The sequence below is a fragment of the Mesoplodon bidens genome, assembly GCF_964165515.1.
Source record: "Mesoplodon bidens genome assembly, chromosome: 14".
Lineage (NCBI taxonomy): Eukaryota > Metazoa > Chordata > Mammalia > Artiodactyla > Ziphiidae > Mesoplodon > Mesoplodon bidens.
The window spans coordinates 66,732,681-66,755,304 of record NC_138170.1 but is presented as its reverse complement, the minus strand read 5'-3'; the positions used below and the strand labels follow the sequence as shown (position 1 = coordinate 66,755,304).

Below are 22,624 nucleotides of genomic sequence, written 5' to 3'. Positions count from 1 at the left end.
ATCTTTTCTCCTCCTCTCTTGTCTTCTTTGGATCAAACATTTCTATTGTTTCAGTTCCCCCTCAGTATCCTGCCCAATATTAGCTTGCTGATTATACATTTTTGTCATTTTGGTATTTGATTACAACATGCATCCTTGTTATGTTAAAGTCTAATATAAATGAGTATTAATCACTCCCCAGATAAAGAAAAACCTTACAACAGTGTAACTCCATTTACTCCATTCACATCTGCTCACAGCAATACGTTACATATATTTTAAACTCCACACTATCATTTTTTATTTTTTGTATTAGGGTGGGCAAACATTTTTTCTGTAAAGGACCAAACAGTAAGTATTTGGTTTTGTGGATCATGTATGGTCTCTACCACATATTCTTCTTTGTTTTATAACCCTTTAAAAATATAAATATCATTCCTATCTAATGAGCCATACAAAAATAGGCTGTGGGCAGATTTAACCTATGAGCTATAGTTTGCTGGCTTCTGTTTTATACAGACGATCTTATTTTGGATTTGCCTACATGTTTACTTTCTGTACTTCATTTCTTCTTACATTCCCATGCTTGCATGTGGGGTCATCTTCCTTGTAGCATTTTGAACATGTCACTCCACTGCCTTCTGGCCTCCACCGTTTCCGATCAGTTGACTGTTAATTGTAATGTTGGTCTCCTATGCATGAAAAGCTGTTTTTCTTCTGCTGTTTTTTTTTTTTCTTTACCTTGGCTTTAAACTACACCTGGACACATCAATTATTACAGTTGATGTGTCTAGGTAAAATTGTGTTTTTCTTACCTAAAGTGGTTGTTTTGTTTGTTTGCTTTTGTTTTTATCCCTGCTTCTTGGATCTGTGACTCAATATTTTTCACCAAATGTGGGAAATTTTCAGTCATTATCTCTTCAAATCTTTTTCTGCCTCTTTCTCTCTCTGCTTCTTCTGGGACTCATTACCTGTGTGCTTTCTATGCTTGACGGCACCCACAGACCTCTGAGGCTCTATTTGTTTTTCTTTAATCTCTTTTCCTCTGTATTTTTCAGAAATGTACTTTCTATTGATCTGTCTTTAAGTTTACAGATTCTTTTTTCTGCCATCTCAAGTCTGTTACTGAGCCCATCTAGTAAATCTTTCAGTTATTTTATTTTTCATCTCTGGAATTTTCTTTTTATAGCTTCTATTTGTTGAGTCTTTAAACCTTCACATTTTTCTTTACTTCCTTGAACATAGTTTCATTAATTCTTTGAACATATATGTAATAGCTACTTTGAAGACCTTGCCTGGAAAACCCAACAATTGGGCCACGTTTTCATTGGCTTCTTTTTTTTCTGGAGTATGGGTCTCACTTTTCAATTTCATGGCACATCTAGTAACTTTTGGTTGAAAACTGGACATGTCTAATAAAACTTAACAATTTTGCATTCCATTTCTGAGGGTTGTTGGTTCATTTTTTAGTAACCTGCCTGGAATTAAACTGTGGAATCTGTTTCCCTACAGTGGACAGCCACTGATGTCTTTGCTCAGTTTTTTCTTTCTTTTTTTTTTTTTTTAACCTGGCATCCTAGGAGTCACCCCTGAGTCTGCATGGTTTAGTGATCAGTGATTTGGACCGAGGTGGTGTCCAAAGACCTAGAATTTGTAAGGCTCTGTTTATTGGTCTGTGTGTAGGGTGGGGAATGAACACAAAGTTGCAGACAATTCTCAGGTGTTTCTTCACTTTAATTTTACGTGGGGCTCTTTCAGGTCTTCCCAGCACACAGACTCCCGGCCAACCGGGAATGTGTGAGGTGTATCTCTGCCCTTCCTTTTTCCTCCTTCTCATTCCTGGATCGCCCCATTGCATATCCCATCGGTTTACTCCTCACCCCAACTGGGAACAAAACATCAGGCCAACAAAGCTGCAGATATTATCCCTTTATTTCCACATTATTCCACAACTTTTCACTGTCTATTGTCTGTTGGGATTTTTTTCTCTCTTGGTTTCTGTTTATTTGGTATTATCTCCTGGGAATTTTTTTTAATTGAAAGCCAGGCATTGTGTATGAAAAATTAAATAACTGTATGTTCCAGATGGTGCTGTCTTCTTCCATAAAGGCTTTACTTTGGGCAAGCAGTTAGGTAGGGGCAGATCACCCTAATCTAATACTGGGAATCGAACTGACTCAAAGCTGCGCTTCAGTCTTTTTGGAGGCTGGTCTATTTCCACTTTATCCATCTTCCAAGGGTCTAGCTCTTTGAAGTCCCAAATAAAAGACTGGGACATTCACCAGGGCACCTGCTCCTTGATGGGCACTGGACTCCAGTGTTTCCCCCCAGCTCCGTGGACAGTCTGAAGCTCTGCCCAGCATATTAGCCACTTACCTGCTGATTTCTGTTGCCCATGATTTGGCAAGTGTTTCAAGGGTAAAAACAGCATCAGATGTTGGACTCACTCTCTCTACTGTCCTTTTCTCTGGCTCTTTACTCCTCAAGTTCTTGCTGCCTTTATGACTCTCAACAGATGGGCACACATACGCATGCATGCGCGCGTGCACACACACACACACACACACAAAATGGAGAAATGCATGATTTAATGTCTGCAGAGGAAAAAAATCAGCCCAGAAGATTCCATGATGCTTTCAGGGAAAGATGTAGGGATCCATCTCTTCGAAAACAAGCTCTTCTGAGCCCCTTTAAAACCTTTTAGATTTAGAGTCAGCAGATAGGGTCTCTCAACCCAGCCCCACCTCTCTAAAGAAAATTTTTAACTTTCATTGCTATAAAAGTATACTAATAATGACATCTGTCTCTGGATTCTTTTTTTCTTTTTTTTTCTTTTTTAAATGCCCTTGTTGTTTATCCATTCCATATATAATAGCTTGCATCTGCTAACCCCAACCTCCCAGTCCATCCCTCCCCTGACTATTCTAGATTCCACATATAAGTGATATCATATAGTATTTGTCTTTCTCTTTCTGACTTACTTCACTTAGTATGTTAATCTCTAGTTGTATCCATGTTGCTGCAAATGACATTATTTCGTTCTTCTTTCTGTAGTTCTTTTAAGTTGTAGTTTAGGTTGTTTATTTGAGATTTTTCTTGTTTTTTGAGGAAGGCCTGTACTGCTATGAACTTCCAAGAGCTGCTTTTGCTGTATCCCATAGATTTTGTAAGATTGTGTCTCTGGATTGATAATGAAACAACTTCTTTCATCAAAATTAACAGATTTCAATATATACTTTGTGCAGGCACTGGGCTAGATCTTCTGCTTATATTATTCAATTTTTAAAAATTTATAAATTATAGAGTACAAGCATATCCATGACCATAAAAATCTTTAAAAAAATTTTTTTAAGAAAACTGCTATTTTCAACAGAGACCAAAGACTTTCTTTGAGGAGCAATTTTTTATTTCTCAGGCATGAAGCCTGGAGGACCAGGAGATGTGCTGAGTGGGACATTTCTCAAAGACCAGGGGAGAGTTGCTCTAGCACCTGTGTTCCTCTACTTGTGAAGGTGCTGGCAAAGCCCAATGAGGAGCTGTGGCAGCAGCAACCAGCATGGTAATCTAGAGATGGATCCCAGGCTCCCATCGGGGATGCCCAGGGCTAAGGGATATTGCTGATCACCAGAGATGTTATCTTCCCATTTCACCTTGATGACCTCTTTTCAATCGTGTCTAGATCAGGGGAGTGGGATGAATTGGGAGATTGGGAATGACAAATGTACACTATTGATACTATGTATAAAATAGATAACTAATGAGAACCTACTGTGTAGCTCAGGGAACTCTACTCAGTGCTCTGTGGTGACCTAAATGGGAAGGAAATCCAAAAAAGAGGGGATATATGTATACGTATAGCTGATTCACTTTGCTGTACAGTAGAAACTAACACAACGTTGTAAAGCAACTATACTCCAATAAAAATTAATTATAGGGCTTCCCTGGTGGCGCAGTGGTTGAGAGTCCGCCTGCCAATGCAGGAGACACGGGTTCGTGCCCCGGTCCAGGAAGATCCCACATGCCGCGGAGTGGCTGGGCCTGTGAGCCATGGCCGCTGAGCCTGTGCGTCCTGAGCCTGTGCTCCGCAACGGGAGAGGCCACAACAGTGAGAGGGCCGTGTAACGCAAAAAAAAAAAAATTAATTATAAACAAAAATAGTGTCTAGGTCAGACATTGGTTCACAAACAACGGCCCATGGGCCAAATCCAGCCTTCTGCCGCTTTCTGTATGACCTGTGAGCTAAGAAGGATTTTTACATTTTTAGATCGATTTTTTTTTCACGTGGACATCAAGTTATTACAGCATCATTTGTTGAAAAGACTGTCTCTTCTCCATTGTGCTGCCTTTGCACTCTTGTCAAAGAACAGTTGGCTCTATTTGTGTGGGTCTGTGTCTGGGCCCTCGCTCTTGTTCCATGGGTCTGTTTGTCTATTCTTCTGCCAGTATCATCCTGTAGCTTTATAGTAACTTTTGAATTTGGGCAGTGTCAGTCCTCCGACTTTGTTCTTCTCCTTTGATATTCTGTTAGCTATTCTGGGTCTTTTGCCTCTCCATATACACTTTAAAATCCGTTTGTTGATATCCAGAAAGGTTTTTACATTTTTAAATGGTTGAGGAAAATAAAAAGAAAGGTATTTAATGGCACATGAAAATTATATGAAATTCAAATGTCTCTATAATTTGTCTACATGTTATCTATGGTGGTGGCTTTCACAGTACAACAGCGGGGCTGAGTATTTGTGACAGAGACTGTATAGTCTGAAAAATCTAACATATTAACTATGTTGAAGAAGTTTGCTGAGCCCTGGTCTAAATCTTAAGCTGTGACTTACACTTAGTCTGGTTCTGAGCACGGCCCATGGGACCGGACTGCCCATTTTCAAGTCCTTCCATCACCAAGTGTTCACTGTGTCACCTTTAAAATGTCACTTACCCTTTCTGGGCCTGTTTCTTAACTGTAAAGTGGGGATGATAGCATTTATCTCATAGAGTTGTTGTGAGGAATAAATGAATTATTTCACGTAAGTGCTTAGAACAGTGCCTGGCACCTAGAAGCTGCATATAAGTGTTGACTACCATATACATTTTTATCCTGGCTTAAAAACAATGTTACCAAAATGGTCTCAAATCTCTGCCCTGTGAATTCACCTACCCCACTACTCCCAGAGTGATGACCATCTTAAAACACACCCTAACAGTCATCTCTTCAAAGACTGGTCATGGCTTCCTGTTGCCTGTGGAGCAGCCTGGCATTCACAGCTCCACAGCCCAGCTGCCATCTGTCTGTGCAGCCTCATCTACCCTGCCCTGCCCTACTCTGCCCTCCCCTCCAGCCATGAACCCTTTGCTCCAGCCCTTCCAAGCACTCCATGTTTGTCCACACCTCAACACCTTCCCATCATGCGGTTCTTTCTGCACAGAAGCATTTCTTCCGGGCATTTCAAAAGGGTCACTGAGATCTGGGGGCAGGATACAGCCAACATTCCTGTTACGAGCTCCGAAGTGGAAATCAGTGCCTGATCTCACCGTGGGCGTGAAATGGAAATATACTCTTGTTCCTCATGAAACTCCAGATAAATTCTTTTCAGGGTCAAAAAGTAAAGCTGCAAAAGAAGGGTGGGGTAAAGAAATCAAGCTCTCTTCCCCAAGTCAGGCCTCCCTTCATCCTTGTCTGATGCTGTCTGGGGGTTCTTGCATGATATGCTCTTACAAGGAGCGTGCGCTCTGGGCAGAGAACTGGGTGGGGAGAAGCCAGAGGGAGCGAGGGAGCCAGACCTCTGATTACATATCAGTATCATAAATGTTTCTTGAAGGTGTTGGAGTAAGCATCAAGATTATGTAGCAGTGTGAAAAAAAGCTCATGATACAACATTAGAGGGAGCTTGTAGGATACAACATTGCATCCACATTGATTACAACTGAATAAGAAGTGTGACTGATCAGGAGCCTAATGGTGGACAGGAGGGTGTAAGCATATGAAACCACTCTTGGGCTAGAGGGATAGTGGCACCGTGGGTGATTGTCTTGTTTCCTTTATTTAAAAATGAGTGCTGTTATTGTACACTATACTATTATTTCTGTAGCTAAAAGTTTGATGGTAGGTTTGATGGGAAAACTCATTAGCTTATAAAATGAGTCTCGCATTGTACATATATTTTTAAAAAGTAAAAAAAAAAAATGTTTTAAAAGACTGGCCCAAAGTAAGCTGGGATAAGGACAGTGTCTTAGCAGCTCTCCACCTGCCTTTTCTTCCTCTTTGCCTCACCATCAGTAAGCCCACTGGAGACAGCTCCTGTCCAGCTACTGTGTATAGTTATGGCTAAGCTCCTAAGCTCACATCACCTTCAGACTGTTCCCAGATGTCCTCTGCCTTCCCTCATTTGTCCTGGATCCCCAAACAACAGCAGCTATTTGTCCAACATTGCTCTCCCGGAGAGTTCTGCCCTTTGTTAAGGAACCAGTAAAGGCATCTGTGGTGATGTGCCCATGAATGATACTGGGTTATTGCTGACCCCTCCCAGGTAGCACTTTTGCTTTTCGTCCTGGGGATTCTGATTAATAGGCTGCATTAATGGAAGCACAGTGTCCCAAACAATGGAGGTGATAGCTGGAGGAATGGAACCTGGACTTTCCTAACACAAAGGACGTTACTGAGCACGGCACATAGGTTGGGCAGGGAGGAAGGGCACGAAAGCTGCAAATCTGGGTGGGAGTTAATTTCCAGCTAAATAACCTGAACTGTTTTTGCTTTCTTTTAGGAACTACCCAGGCCCGTACCTCCCCTGGAGAGAACACACTGGAAGAGCAGCTATGGCCAGAGGTCGGTGCTTTGTCCTCACGGGAGGGGGAGTGAGTTCCCTTCTAGAGGGTGAATCTAAGTCTTGATGCAAGTTGGCAGGTTCCCTCCCCGAGGCCTTGAGGGAATGGGCTAGATGAGTTGCTTCTCCAGGGATAGCCGGGCTGCCTGGCAGAGCATAACTGTATCCCCTGGAATTTGGGGCTCATCATCCCTGCAGAGTGAGCAGGTGGTTCCCAGAAGTGTCTGGAAAGATTATAGATGGGCTGGTTATCTCTGTGAACCTTGAAGCAGATGCTGTGAGTTATCTGAAGGCATCTGGGTGAGATCTTCCCAGAACATGTACAAGATAAGTGTTGAGAGAAAATGCTTTATCTCTTACTGAAATTGGTAATTCACGAGAAATTAACTTGTGTCTCCTTGTGACAGAGAGATGTGGTCAAGCAACTCATTTCTTGCACATTTTTCCCCCATTGGAGTATTTCTCCTTCCACTCTCAATTCTGGGGAGAAAACATATAATCTCCCTTCCCAAAGCCCTCCATGTGATTCACAGAAGCAGAGGCTGCTCTGGATTTTCACGGGCATCTGAGGAGGCCAAGTGGTCTTGAGGACCCCAGCACTGGTCACCGAGTCCCTCCTGTGCTCTCAGCAGCCCCTCTGGGCTTAGGACACATTCCGTTCCAGTGGGAATGTGAGTCTCCCAGTTTCCACTTTATCCAGTTACCAGCAGCAAATAGCATAATGCCTCATATACCTACTTTTGTGTAAATAATGAAATTTAAAGAAAGAAAGCAGATAATACAAAAAAATAGGATAGAATAGATTTTTAAATTTTTCAGTCTAGATATACTGGGTCTCTTCTTAAGGATTTCCTTTTTATTGTAAAATATACATAAAATTTACCATTTTTGAGTATACAGTTCAGTGGCATTAAGTATATTCACATTGTTGTGCACCTGTCGCCACTATCCATCTCCAGAACTTTCTTGCTATTCCAAGAATTATTCTTATTCTTTTTCCTCCCTCCCTCTCCACCCCACTGTTCTGGGGTATCCTTAACTGCCATCTGCTAAAATCATTGTCAATAGGCACGTGTCCCCTTTTACTAGGTGAACTGGGTAAGGGGTTAGAGGAACATGACTGGAAAATTGTTGCTTCTGGATTTTGAGCCTAGTACAACAAGTGCATGGTCATTTCTACACCAAGTTTTCAGGACCTGTAATACTTCCATACAAGGCAGTTGATGTTTCTGATGTTCGGTTTCAGTGGCAGAGCCTGAAGAGTTTTCCATTCTCATGCAACTCAAAGAAGTCAGGATCTGATGTGCCTTCTAACTCAGGTATGTGCCGCTGAGCCACGAGCCAGGAAGGCCAGCGTATTCTCTCTGGTGTGGCCAGCAGAGGCTCCAACACTGCTCCTCTTGCACTTTTTGGCTGTTCAAGCCTTCCCTCTTCCCCATCCTTAGTCCTTCCTCTTTTGGCCCCCTCAGTCATCCCTGTGGAGGGACACAGCCCAACACACCACGCAGAGATAAAACTGACATGACCCCACAGTGGTTTGCCTGGGTGAGGGCACCCTCTGGGAGCTCACCTCCAGGTGGGTCGACCGTGTCACAGGAGCTGTGGCTTGGAGCTTGGTCACTCACGTGCCTTCCCCAGTCCTGTAATGTAGCCACAGTGGCAGCTCTAGACATATTATTCCTATAATGGGCTACATTGATCTAATACCTGGATGCTATGAATGTTGCTCTTGAGCTGGTCCTCTTCTCCAGCTTTATCCTATTATGTGGCTGCATTATAAACTGCGTTTAATGGATTTGTTTATTTATTTTTTATTTTTTTTTTAATTTAATTAATTTATTTATTTTTGTCTGTGTTGGGTCTTCGTTTCTGTGCAAGGGCTTTCTCTAGTTGTGGCGAGCGGGGGCCACTCTTCATTGCAGTGCACTGGCCTCTCACTGCCGCGGCTTTTCTTGTTGTAGAGCACAGGCTCTAGACGCGTGGGCTCAGTAGTTGTGGCTCACGGGCCCAGGTGCTCTGCGGAATGTGGGATCTTCCCAGACCAGGGCTTGAACCCGTGTCCCCTGCATTGGCAGGCAGATTCTCAACAACTGCGCCACCAGGGAAGCCCTGGATTTGTTTATGTTTGCATTGTACTGACTTACCAGGGTTTCCAGTTAAGCGTGCTCTTCTTACTATTCTGTCATGTAAGGAATGTGGGTAGAAAAAGAAATTGATGTACTTCTTAGGAAGTGGCTTCTTTAGGAGGCTTACCTTGAATGCCCCCATAACATGACCAAGGAATATATCAGTGGTTTCTAAAGAAACTTAATTCTAAGCATGCTGGGGGCCCAGGTAGGTCATGGAGGCTTCCTGGTGTACCATTTGCATACAGCTTGCATCTGGTGTTTATGTGTGTTCACAGGCTTTGAGTCCTTCAAGCTAACATGAGCCCTTTTGAACCCAGATGGTTTTCATTTTAATTTGTTGCTATCTCACTCATTAATGGTGGCCCAGAAATGCAGAGCCAAGAGATAGAGGGAAGTAAGAGGCAGAAAGAGGGCCAGGTGAGAGGGAAATGAGGGCTGTGAGTGACCTTCCATGGGACACCTGTTTGGAGATACTGAGTCCAGTTAGCAGTGTGGCCTCCAGAGAGGAGTGAGCCTCTTTGGAGCAGGTTTCCAGGACTCCCAGCAACTGCCTGATCTTCAGCTTCCCACTCCCATGGCCAACAGACGCAGCCTCAGCTGCTGTCCTTGGGGTGGGGGACATGGGTCTGCTTCTCCCATTTGGCGCCCTTGGCCCGCATCATGGGGAATATAGATCTGACCTTCTTACATGTGTTCTTGTCTTTGCAGTCCACTCTCTGAGCCCTTCTGATATTAAACTTGTGGCAGCCATTGGCAATGTGGAAACTGTGAGTTTGTCAAGGCGATGGAGGTGGGAGGTATAGGGTTTGGGACTGGTGACCTTCTGAATGAGCTCCTAGTAACCAGGCAGAATGCTTCGTTTGGGGAGAGAAGAGCATTCTCTGAGTTGGAAAACATCCTAAACTCTAGGGTTCTGAGTTGGTGTTGTTGTTGTCTTAAATGAAATGAATGCCTCCCTTTACATTAGGATGAAGAAACTTTTGGAGTTTCATTTAAAAAATCAAACCTAATGATAAATTAAGTCAAAGGTCACACAGAATTTTAAAAGTAATCTCTTAAACTTTCTCTTTATGAGATAAAGAACAAAACTGTCCTTACCTGCGTGGTAAATGTTTAAAAATACACTCTTCTTTGCTAATAGGTTGTAAGTGGTATTGTTCTATATGGTCAGGTAACAGAGAAAGAAAGCAATAAGAAGGGAAGGATGGAAAGAGAGAGGAGAGAGGAGGTGAGCAGAAAGAGAAGAGGGTTGGAGAGCAGAGCGGAATTGCCAGTGTGATTCCCCAGTCAGTCCTGGCTTCCCACAGTCCCACCTGCTCTGGTCTCAGCACTGCTGCCCCCCAAGTCCTAGCAGCCCCCAGCCGAACAGACGACTAATCAGGTGTTCTCAGCTCTGCCCGGGGGCCCGGCTCTACCTCCTGCACCAGAACCAGGATGCCCCTGCCTCTCGCCTCCTGTGCCTTCCTCCTGCCTCTACCTACCACATGTCCTTCCCCATGTCCTCCCATGTCCCTGCTGCACTCTGTACCCCCTGCAGCCTCAGCCCCTGCCCCTGGGCCCAGCCGGCCTCCTCCCTGCAAGGGCCCATCCTGCTACCCCACGCACAGCACCAGCCGTGTGTAAAGGATGGGACTTCACATTAGAAAACTGACCAGGGCCCAGTGAAATCTGCAGCCAGGGCTCCCGCCCTTGTGCTGTTCTACCTGTGATGGTGGTGTTAAAACTGCACATGTGACTGTGCGTATGCGCGTGTGTGTGTGTGTGTGTGTATGAGGGTGAAGGTGGAGGTTTCCCAGTAGGAGGGATGTGAAGGGGGGGATTGGAATAATGAGAAGAGAGGTTTCATGTCACGCAGAGCACACTGACTCCGCCGAGCCTGTGTGTCCCTGCATGCTGATTGCTACATCGTAGAGCCAGGAATGTGTGACACCAGCTGGAGGCCTCAAATTCTCCTTCCTTGGGCAGGGAAATTCACTGCGGGGGAAATCTCCACCCCAAGTCAGGTTTCTAAAGTTAAACCAATCAACAGTTTCCACTCTCTGGTCCCAGCTCTGAGAGAGTTCTTTCGCTCATGAATTATTCAGCCCCACATCTCCTGCTGTCACTCAGCTCACCCTTTCTCCTCCTGGGAGCCCGAGGCCCAGGGCGCTGGGAGACGGTTTCAGTCCATGACGGTCTCCTGGCCCCAGAATCATTATCATCACACTGATGGGCACCTCAACCTTCAGGGTAAGCCCTGAATACACAGTTCTTAGGAGGCTACCTTCCTCTGTCTGCCCTGAAAGTCAGCTGTCATGAGCTTAGCCTGGCTTATAAAAGACGTCAGACCAGGGAAAAATAATGGAAGACAGTGAAATGAAAAAGACGGAAGTCTGTAAGGCTGATGCTTTTGCTTTGAGTGCCTGAGGCTTTCTGTCGCCAAGGCCGATCGCTTACTTGTGTCCATTACTAGCACTTGTTTGTCTCATTGCTCTGGACTTCCTTTTCCTCACAGAACGTTAAAGATCAGATTCATCAAAATTATTTTCAAGCCAACACTTGTGATACATGTTCAGTATAAGAAAAAAATCAAAGCACATGTAGATAGTATAAAATATGGAAGATCTCATTCACATCTCCTTTTCTCTTGCCTCAACACACACACACACACATACTCTCCAACATATAGGGTGAGAGAGAGAGAGAGAGAGAGCAAGTGTGTGTGTGTGTGTGTGTGTGTGTGTGTGTGTATAACCTAAATAGGGTTATACTGCAATATACTAGCTGTGACTTTTTTTTGTCCCTTAACTAAGAGTCACAGACATTTTCCACGTCAGAGAGGTTATAATCCACTATATCAAATTCCATGAAGCCAGGGCTTGTGTCTCACTTACTTGTGTGTCTCCAGTACAGGCAGCCAATGAAGAGTGTGGGGAGAAAATGGCGGCAGGGGGCAAAATGGTGGCATGGGAGTTTACTGGGTTTGTCCGAGCCTTCTCTCTGTGACCTCTCCCTGAGCCCTCCCCCACTCTCTCCACCTTGTTCCTCTTGTTCTCTCCTTTCCTTCCCCTCACCACCCCCATCCAGCTTTCCCGAGGGAAACCTCTGCTGTCAATCAGGTCCCATTCGCTTGGGCACAGCCTATCCCCCTTGCCTCGGCCCCGGAGGCTGGCCTCCCTCAGGACTTCTCCTGTCTGGCATCCTTGTGCTCCCTGACTTACATCTGTGTGTGATTTTCTGTTTAATGTGTTACCTTTCCCTGGAAATTTTCCTTTCAAGCCCCCTCTTATTGAGAAGTAGAGAGGACTCCATCCCAGTTAGAGGAAGATCATGGTCAGCCTGCCCTCCCAAGAGGGCTCCAGAAGTGTGGCCCAGTTCTACAGACTGAATGGCTGTCATTGGAGCTGGGTTGTTAAAGGCAGGCAGGTCCTTTGAAGGGAAGCAACAGCAGGCTGGGTGTAGGTAGTGTGGGTACAGCATCACCTGTCAGCACCACAGACACTGTCTTCCAGGAGTTCTGAGGGAGAAAACTGGTGTCAGAACCTGTGAAAATAATACTACTGACAGCAGCTAATATGTCCTGGGCACTTGCTATGTCCTGGGCACAATTCCAAGCATCCCTATGTACTGGGCACAATTCCAAGCATCCCTGTGTACTGGGCACATCCCAAGCATCAAAAATTAGTATCGAGCAAGTATATATTGAGTACTTATGATGTGTCAGACACCGTTCTAGGCCCAAGGAATATAATCAAGGACAAAACAGACACAAATTCCTGCCCTCATGGCACTTACGTTCTAGGCAAGGGAGACAAACAATACACAAATACGTTTTAGATTATGGAAGATCACAATAAAACAATCTATTTTGTTTCTATGTGGGATGTTAATATTCTACAGAGATGCATTTAAGTCTAGGCTCTCCCACCCAGTTTTCTATTCTGAAGAAAATGTTTATACCTTTTATTGCTCTGAGTTTGAACCAACAAGCTTTGGAGAAAACCTGACCTTCTTTCTTCCCTCCCTGAAAAACAAACATGGGTGGGTTTGGCCTTTTTCTGGATCCACGGGTTCCCTTTTGTTGGTGGGAGGGGGTGTCTGGCAGGCAGCTGAGGTCTCCCCAGGACAGGATCTGCAGCCATCCCTGGCTGGGCTGCTCACACCTTGCATCTTTTCCAGCCTCCAGACTCAGGGACAGATGACCTGGAGAAGCAAGAATGGTAATTGTCCTGGAACCACAGAGCAACAGAGTTGAGAGGAGCCTCAGAGCTGATCCGCTCTCATCTCCCTGCTTCATTGGCAGGGAAACCTGAGGGCCAGGAAGGAGACACCTGCTCCAGGCTCGCTTAGGATCAGGCGGCAGAGTGGGGACCAGAATGCAGCCTCCTGCCTCTGTGGCCAACACTCCCCGTGCCCGAGAATCCCCCGAATAAGGGGAATAAGGGAGGAAAAGTGGGAAAGGCCGAATGTGGGATTCTTGCTTCCTTCTTCCAGTCTCCTTGCTCTGCTCTGGAGGAAGCTAGCAGGGTTGGACCAGGGTCAGGCTCGTTCAACACGGGGTCTGCATCCTCTTCCAACTTTGGACCAGACTAACGGGGGCGGGGAGAAGGGTCCAGACCTGCTCACCCCCTTTTGGTGACTCCATTGCCATCTGAGGTGTGTGTCTGTCTCCAGGAAGGATAAACCAGAACCTGAGCAGCGCTAAGCCAATGCTTGTTATGAAAGAGACCGCAGCAGTTGGGGGCAAGGGAAGGCGACAAATGCAGTCTGAGGCTTGTATGCTGGCTTCTACTTGCAGGACTGAAGGCGAGGAACCACAGGCGTGCATGGGCATTGTGACTGGTGAGTTCTGTGTTTTCATGACCAGAATCCAGATTGTCCCTGTCCCTCCCGACACAGCAGCATTTCGGTTAGTGAAGAGGATGTACCCTATTGCCACCTCGGGGCAGAGCCTGAGGAAAGGGGCAGGCATTCTGAGAGGACAGATAGGGAGCCAGGGTATGAAAAGACACATTCCCTGAAAGGAGGGCATGAGAAACATATCTGAGAGTCCCTGAGCAAAGAGACTCAAGGAGACATTGGGTTAAGCTTCGGAGACATGGGAAAGGGGTCGGGGGTGGCTGGACCAGAGTCCTGAGGCTCCTTCTCCCCCGGGACCCCAGGGCTGGACTTACAGCACTTCATCTGGGAACCTGTCCACCATTCACTGCCTCCACCCCCTAACCCCCATCACACCAAGGAGAAGACCCAGCTCTAATTTTCAGTTTATTTCATTTTGTAGTAATTCCCTTACTTACAAAATAAATATCTCAGTTGGATTCAGGAAAATGAAATGAGAAGAATGAAAACCAACTGTAATCCTGTTATCTAGACATAATCATTGTTAACATTTTGGCCTTGTTATATAGGAATGTGCTTAGGAATATGCTATCTCTAACCTGGTTATTTTTCACTTAATATCAGAGGTCCCTTGCAAATAGATTAAGTCATCCCGGCACCCCTGAGTCCCTTAATGCCGGCTGAATTAGCCTGGTGGATAGAGTCACCTATGCTTGGTGCTCACAAGTCGAGAGCAGGGACACCACTTTTCACTCCATAATTAGAGTGAGGAGACTTGGGCGACAATGCAGACGCTCTACTGAGCTGACACCGAGCAGAGCGTGAGGACGAGTGAGGTAGCTGGTATCCTGTCAGTTCAGCCGGTGAATTGCACCAAGGGCCTGGAATTATGAGGCTCCCTGCAAGGCTAAGGATAAATAAGGAACTGGTCCTGCCTTCAGCCCTCACCATCCAGCAGGAGAGGCTGAGGCCCGGTATGCAGCCCTCCAGGATCTGATTGACAGGTGAGAGGATACTGATGGCCCAAGTGGTGGGAGGGTCCCCATCTGCTGCCTGCACAGTGTCAGCTCCCTTCAAAGGCGGCCCCTCTAAAGCCGCCTCCTGGATTCCGTTCCCAGGAAGCCCCAGGCCCTCACGGACGGGGACAAAAAGCAAGGGGGACTGGGGTGGGGCAGTGCAACCTCCCTGCCGTGACACTCTCCCCAGTCTGCCCTCTCCTCTCTGGGGAGAAGACGCAGCCTAGCTGCTCCTGACAGCGCTATTTTTAGCGGTCCTCTGGCTGTCAGCTCTGGGGTGAGTTTTCTGCGTGTTCCCCGGAGATCTCCCGCCCTGCTGTCGCTCTCGGGAGGAGGGAGGGTGGCGGGAAGGCAGCCTGCCCGGGTCCCTGTCCCAGCACACTTTCCCGAACGAGTCAGTAGCACAGGACAGTGAAGAGCTTCAGTGTCCGAGAGCTCAGGCTCAGATCCCAGCCGCCTCAGGCAGCCCTGAGACCTCGGGGAGCTAGCTTGGCTTCCCCCAGCCTCGGGTTTCCTTCACACACACCTAAGTGCTTAGCACTCGGCCTGGCCTAGCACCTGACGAGTGCTCATTTATTTCAGCTCCGTTTACTTCTAGGGGCCTGCTACGAGGTTGACCTCACAGCCCGAGGCAGCTCATGCTTCGGAACAGGGACAGTGACCCTGGTACCTCACCCCAAAGGGGGTCCGTCTTTACAGGTGACCTCCGCATGCCGAGACCACAGACTCAAGCCAGCTCTCTCTTTAGTCCTTTCAGATGTCATCAGACACTTCAATCCATCTGTCCTGAGGCCTGTGTGCAGCCCTGGGAAGGGAGTGGTACCCCGTAACGGTGCTGAGTAAGCTCTTTTTCTGACACTTTGCAGGGTTGTGCACTCCTGTCAGTCCTGGGTTTCTAGATGGGAGGATTTGGGGTGGTGGGCTGGAAGAGTCAGAGGCTTAAAACTAGAGGTCCGTGTTAAAGCTGAAGCTTATCTCCCGCACTGATTTTAGTCTGCTTGATGGGCCTAACTTAAAAAAATCAGGTCGGGCTTCCCTGGTGGCACAGTGGTTGAGAGTCCGCCTGCCGATGCAGGGGACACGGGTGCGTGCCCCGGTCCGGGAAGATCCCACATGCCACGGAGCGGCTGGGCCCGTGAGCCATGGCCGCTGAGCCTGCGCATCCGGAGCCTGTGCTCCGCAACGGGAGAGGCCACAACAGTGAGAGGCCCGCGTACCGCAAAAAAATTAAAAAATAAATAAATAAATAAAATCAGGTCAATGTCTGCCCTCCAGAACCCAGGAGTGGTGTAGTGCAGCCTCCCGCTCAGAGACTGGCATGTCGGCTGAGGCGAGGGGCAAGCTTCCGGCCCTCAGCGAAGTTGTATTTAACTGATTTTTCTCTCTGCTTCCCTCCCTCCGTGCAGAGACTTGTGGATTCAGGCAAAAGAGCTGGTGAGGAACATGAAAGAGAACCAGGTAAGAATCCATCCGACTCTGTTGGGGGCCATCTGTGTTTGCTGAGAGGCAATCAGGCAGCTGACGCCCCGGGGCCATCATGCCCTGAACTAGGCAACCAGCGTGGCCTGGGCCCTCCAAGACTGCCTTTCCCCTGGTGATTCTCTGGAGGCCCGTAAAATCCAGGGCCACTTCTCATGTTCACAATATGGTCCTGCCGAAAGTCAGCAGGGGGGCTAAATAACTTCTTGCTCAGCAAGGTGGTTGACAGCTTGGGTTCCAGAGGGAGACCAGTCTGAGTGTGAATCCTGAATTTCCACCTATTAGCTGTGTGATGTTGGGTAAGGCGCTTAACCTCTCTTAGCCTCAGTTTTCCCACTTATGAAATGCGAGTAATAAAAGGACCTGCAGCACAGGGCTTAGGGTGGATTCAATGAGGTGTTGGATGTGCCTGGCACAGAGGCAGTGCTCAGTGCAAGGCTGCAGCTGTCATGGTCACTGAAGTGGCCACTGCTGTCGTTATTAATTACGATACCCCTTTTAGTTCTTGGGTGGAGGCTTCTGTAACATACATGCTGGGGCCCTGGTCTCCACTCTTCTAGCACTTCAGACACTCTTTACTCAGAAACTCACATATGGGCTTGTAATTAGCCACCTCTAATCTTTTGTGCTCTCCTTATGAACAAGTATCAAATCAAGGCAAGCCTTGCTACCAAGCTGGCTCTAACCAGGGTCTCAGCCTGGACCACTGGAACCAAGGGAAACCACTGTTAAGGCCAGTCACGCATTCATTAAAGAGTTCAGGCGTTCAAGCCAGGTCATTCCAGGTTATACAAGGACAGGGACAATTACAGGAGTGATGCCATAAAACGTTGGTTTCCTCCTCACAAGAGACTTCCTGAATTTCTGGAATGGTCATAACATTCTGGAAAATGGCTAGGAGGGCTTGAATCCAATCCTATAATTTTACAGTTGAGGAAACTGAAGTCCCCAAAAGTCCTGTGACCCGTCCGAGTTCACTCAGCTAGTTAAGAGCTAAAATCTGAAAGTGCCTCATTCATATCCAATGCTCCTCAAGTACACCATGCTGCCTCTTAAAAAACAGAAGTTTATTTTTTGTTCCACATAACACATGTTCATTAGAGAAAGATCAGAAAACACAAACAGAAGAATATTAAAATCATCCTTTAACATGATGCCCAGAGAGAATTACTGTTCCCTTCCACATTTTTTCCAAGCACGTTTATCTGTGTATATTTTATAAAATAGGGACGTTACTAGATGTAGAAAATTTTTATAATCTGCTTTTCTTGGTATCGCATTTCCCATGACAATGATTATGTTTTCCAGCATCATTTTAACAACTACATGGTGTTTTGTCTTATGAGCATTCCACAACTTACACAGCAGTCCTCTGTTTTAGACATTTATATTGTTTCCAATTTTTGACTCTTATGAACAAGGCTTGGATCGAATGGTAAGCCCTTTAAAAAACAAACAAAAAAAAGGTTTTGATAAGTTTTGCAAAACTGCCCTGTAGAGCAGTTTATACCACTTTAAATTCCCACCATATACATCTCCTTTTGGGGAAAAAAAAATCCATACATATGGTTTTATGGGGGTGGGTGTATGAAATGGAAAGGCATGCAAAGCAAGCAGTTCTTTTGGCTTCAGGTTTCACCACCATCTCTTTTTGATGCTCTTGTCCTTTCTTCCAGCAACTTGACTTTCAGAACGACTGGAAGCTCATCAGTGTGTTCTTCAGTAACACTAGCCAGTGTCACCTGTGTCCCTCCGCCCAACAGGTAAACCACAGGCTGGGAGGCAGAGGGATTGCAGATGCTGGGGTGGGTGCAGAAGGAACTAAACCTGCCTGATCTACATCTGGCAGGCTGGGCCTGATAGCACCTGTTTCAGAGTTAGGGCAGGCAGGCAGGCAGGCAGGTAGAGAGACAGACAGATATCTAAGGGCTCAAGGAAACATATTGAGGGAGAAGTGTTTTTAACTTACCATCCCTACCATTCAGGAAAAGGAAACCATGGTATAGATAAGCTGAGTCAATGATCATTCTGCAACTGAGGAAAATCCGCTTCCTAGTTAAAAAATCATTTTGCCTCTTTTAACTCTGATTTCATTTGAATGCTGAACTTAGGAAATAAAGCAGTACTTTTTTTTTGCGGTACGCGGGCCTCTCACTGTTGTGGCCTCTCCAGTTGCGGAGCACAGGCTCCGGATGCGCAAGCTCAGCAGCCATGGCTCACGGGCTTAGCTGCTCCGCGGCATGTGGGATCTTCCCGGACCGGGGCACGAACCCGTGTCCCCTGAATTGGCAGGCGGACTCTCAACCACTGCGCCACCAGGGAAGCCGCAAAGCAGTACTTTCAATAATACCTCTTGAACTCTAGTTCACCATGAACTCTAGTTTTAGTGGGAAGTTGTCTAGTTGTTTATTAGGTAGACTATATCTTCCAGGCTATTTGGAGTTGCCAGGAATGAGATATGAAACATGTGACTTTTAAAATGTTTATGTGGGTGACTGACTATGACTTAAGTCTTTATTGACAAGTGTCCAGGTTAGGATCAATTGAAAGTGAGAGGGTGGCTTAGAGGCCTAGGCTATGGTGACATAAATGGCACACAGATGACTCTTCTGGAGCCTGAAGCCTGACTGCCACCAAGCTGGCCCTGCCACTTAACGGCAGCTCAATTACCTGCCCACTGTCCTTTCAGCAGCCTTCCAGGGCCTCCATCAGGCCATGGCACAGACAAGGGTGAAGTTTCTTGAGATGCTGTCCTCTTCCTTTCTGTGCCCCTCTCCCAAATACGTACTCTTGCCTTCCTCCAAACACCCCATGACCCCTGCTCCACCACCCAAATCCCCTCCCTTTGGTCATGTTAGGCCCTGGGAGAACGCTGACAGAAGCCCACCTTCCCTCATCAGCTCTTGTTAAACAATAGTCCTGCAGGTCTCCTGGGTTTGTGGCATATAGATCTTGAAGCTTATTCTACTTCACCTCTGTTTTCTCCCATACCAAGCGATATTTCCATGCCCTGTTTATTCTCTGCACCACCCCCTGCACTTTGGCCATTACGCACACCAACATTTACTCATGAATTTACACATTCATGCACTGAAATGCTCAAACAAGCATTTAGGCATTGCTGCATTCCTCTATATATCCACGCATCCATCCATCCATGCATCCATTCATCCATCCATAAATTATCTATTCATGCATCAATTCATTCTCTCTTCTTACACTCAGGCACACATTATTGTATTTATGATGAGTTTGTTCATGCTGGCATTTGTTTGATTTTTTAATATTTGAATGTATTCATTGATACTTACTCTCATTCATGATTTCTTCCATATATTTTATCTTGTGTTCAAGCATTCCTATGTGAATTCTTGCATTCTTTCGTGTATTTGTTCCTTCAGTACATTACATGCATTCTTGAATACGTACATGATGTATTCCTGTGTGCATGTGTCCATTTATGCATTATTTATTTTTATTAAATTTTAGTTACACAAGCAATGCACAGATGCTTTCTTCTTTTAAAAAATGAAACATTATAGTTAAAGCTAAAATACCCTTTAGCCACCACCTCCAATCCTCTCTCTTTTTTTATTTCCAAACTTTTTGCATATCTGTAAATCCTAGTATTCCTTTATGTGTGTGTATATAAGAGAGAGATTTAACATAAATAGTATTATATCGTATGTACTACTGAACAATATTTTTTCACTAATCAAGTGTTTTTGAGATCGTCATGTTGATACATATGGATTGAGTTTATTCCTGTTACTTCCTAAATAGTATCCCACTGTGTACATTTACTACATTTTATTTCACTATTTCTGTATTGATGGCCATTTAGGTGTTTCTAGTTTTCCACTAATATAAACAATCTTGCTCATTTACTTAACATGGTGGTTTTCAAAATACAGTGATTATATTTCATTGTATTCAATTACAATGTAATTTATTATATTTCAGATTATAGATGGAAGTATATTAGTGGGTCAAAAATCAGTTTAAAAGATTACAACCAAAAATTATAAAAAAAGAAATAGACTAGAATCAACTATAAAATATTAGAGTTCATTGCATGTAGTAAGGTAAGTGTTGGTTCGTGATTATTTTTGCTTCATTTATATATAGATATGTTTGTACCGGGTTGTGATGTGGAACATATCTCACACTGTGGGTCATGATCAAAGCAGTTTGAAGAAAGTGCCTTGAGTAGATTCGTAAACATAGAATTGCTGGTCATCAGATACATACACTTTAAGTCTTAAAGGACTGCCTAATTGCCCTCCAAAGGAGCTAAACACCTTTATATTCTAATATCCTGGGACCAATCCCTACATATAAGGGGCTTTTCCACACCACCAAGCAATTCTCAGACACCAGCTGGGTGTCCTACAATTCAGCTCACTTCTGACACGATCTACCTGGAGACAGCATCAGAGCCCACAGGTTAGGAGCTCAGTCCTGCAAGACTGTCCCCACCCCCCATTTCAGATGCCAATCCCAAGTCCGGGTTGTCACCTGAGCTTCTGCCCAACTGGCTATAGATTGGAGGTTCCAACAAGCCCCTCCTTGAGTTCAATTAATTTTCTAGAGTGGCTCATAGAACCCAGGGAGACATTTTACTTACTAGGTTCTTGGTTTATTATAAAAGGATATAATTCAGGAACAGCCAGATGGAAGAAATGCATAGTGCAAGGTATGGGGAAAGAGCGAGAAGCTTCCATGCTCTCTCCAGGTGGGCTACTCTCCAGCACCTGCAGGTGGTCACCAACAGGGAAGCTCTCTGAACCCATCCTTTTGCGCTTTTATGGAGCTTCGTTACATAGTCAGGATTGACTAAAATTGGCCAACGGCAATTGATTCAACTTCCAGCCCCAGGTTGGGTGGTGGTCGTAGGCTGGGGGACTGAAAATTCCAACTCTCTGATCCCAGGGTTGGTTCTCCTGGCAACCAGCCCCCATCCTTAGGCGTAGTCCCAAAGTCACCTCATTAACATAGCAAAATACACTTTTATACTCTCATCACTTACGAAATTCCAAAGGTTTATGAGCTCTGTGCCGTAAAAGGGGACAAAGACCAAATATATACCTCGTATTACAAATGACAATATCACGTATTCTCACCAGTGTCTGAGCGCACCCGTTCCCTACAACCTTTCCAACACTTGTTGTTATCAAAGCCAGTGATTTTTTATCAGTATGTGAAATTCCCTCAGGATCTAGTCATGTTGATACATATGGATTAGGTTTATTCACACTTAGAACCTCACACTTTTAATTGGTTGTAAACATATGACAAAAGTAGTTATGCTCCACTCCTGATTTCTAAATGGCTACCTACCAGTGACTTAATCTCTGTAAACTGAACTCACTGAAGCGATGTTTGCTATCATCCACTCAAATTCCCACTGTATCGCATTTTTCTTCCCATCTTGATTTTCCTTTTGCACAAAGACCACCAAGGCTTTGGAGCCTAGAATAAATCCCACCTGCACTTCCATTTCCCCCAAAGGACATTGTGGCTCATGGTTCTGGCTCTCGGCCTCCTTGGCCCAGGCGGGCTGGTTCCTCCCTTCACTCCTGCACTCTTGCTTCTGCAGCTCAGACCCAGCCCTCACCTCCTAGCCTTCCTGGTGGCACTTCTGGACACAGCTAACCAGGATCCCCCATCTGAGAAGCTCTTACACAGCACTTCTGCATCCCCAAAGCACATCCCAGGCATGGCCTCTCCCTCAGGGGTTGTCCTGCAGAGTCCCAGGGGCTGCAGGCTTCCACCCGACCTCACAGAGCAGCTCTGCCTTTAACTGTGGCATACATGTGGCAGGTTTCCTGAAAGAGTTCATGTGAGAAAAAGGTATTTTATTGTCAAGAAGAAATGTTAAACTCCTGTCCTGCCCTACTTAGCACCTGGAATTTTCCTCCCCTAAGAGACTTTTGGGCTCCTTTCATGGGGAATAGACAAGAGCTTGTGTCCACATGTGTTCTTTAGGGATTTCTTAAGACCAAAGTCATAAGAGAGTGAGACCAGGAACCATTCATTAGGCAGTGATGGTGCTTCCTCAGGGCTGCTATGGTGGATGCAGCAATTCAAAGGCAGGTGCTTCAGAGGTGACTAGCAACCTGGCTCATAGCAGTGACACAGGGATGCTTTTAGGGTCTGGACTCTTGCTTACTGTTCTCCAGTTAAAGTCTAGTTATATGGAGTAAGAACAAAATTGCAAGAAGAGAAAAAATAAAGGAAAAGAAAAACAAAGCCTGACACTGCAAAACTCTGTTACTGAATCAAGTTTGTTTGCCCCATGCATGACAGGCCAAATGCTGGGACACCGAGGTTTGCAGAAAGAAAAGATTTATTCAACAGGCAGCCAAGTGAGGAGATGTGAGAA

At 45.6% G+C, this 22,624-nt stretch overlaps 1 protein-coding gene across 1 annotated transcript in view; it reads left to right on the top strand.

Annotated features, from left to right (window-relative positions):
• The window catches only part of PLB1 (phospholipase B1), a 173,436-nt gene that overhangs the window by 61,987 nt on the left and 88,825 nt on the right, over positions 1-22,624 (top strand). Inside the window, exons 5-12 of the mRNA XM_081253804.1 lie at positions 6,738-6,799; positions 8,044-8,116; positions 9,635-9,693; positions 13,085-13,125; positions 13,704-13,747; positions 15,509-15,599; positions 16,167-16,218; positions 17,916-18,002. Coding sequence (XP_081109930.1) covers positions 6,738-6,799; positions 8,044-8,116; positions 9,635-9,693; positions 13,085-13,125; positions 13,704-13,747; positions 15,509-15,599; positions 16,167-16,218; positions 17,916-18,002 — 509 coding nt within the window. The remainder of the gene's footprint in view (positions 1-6,737; positions 6,800-8,043; positions 8,117-9,634; positions 9,694-13,084; positions 13,126-13,703; positions 13,748-15,508; positions 15,600-16,166; positions 16,219-17,915; positions 18,003-22,624) is intronic.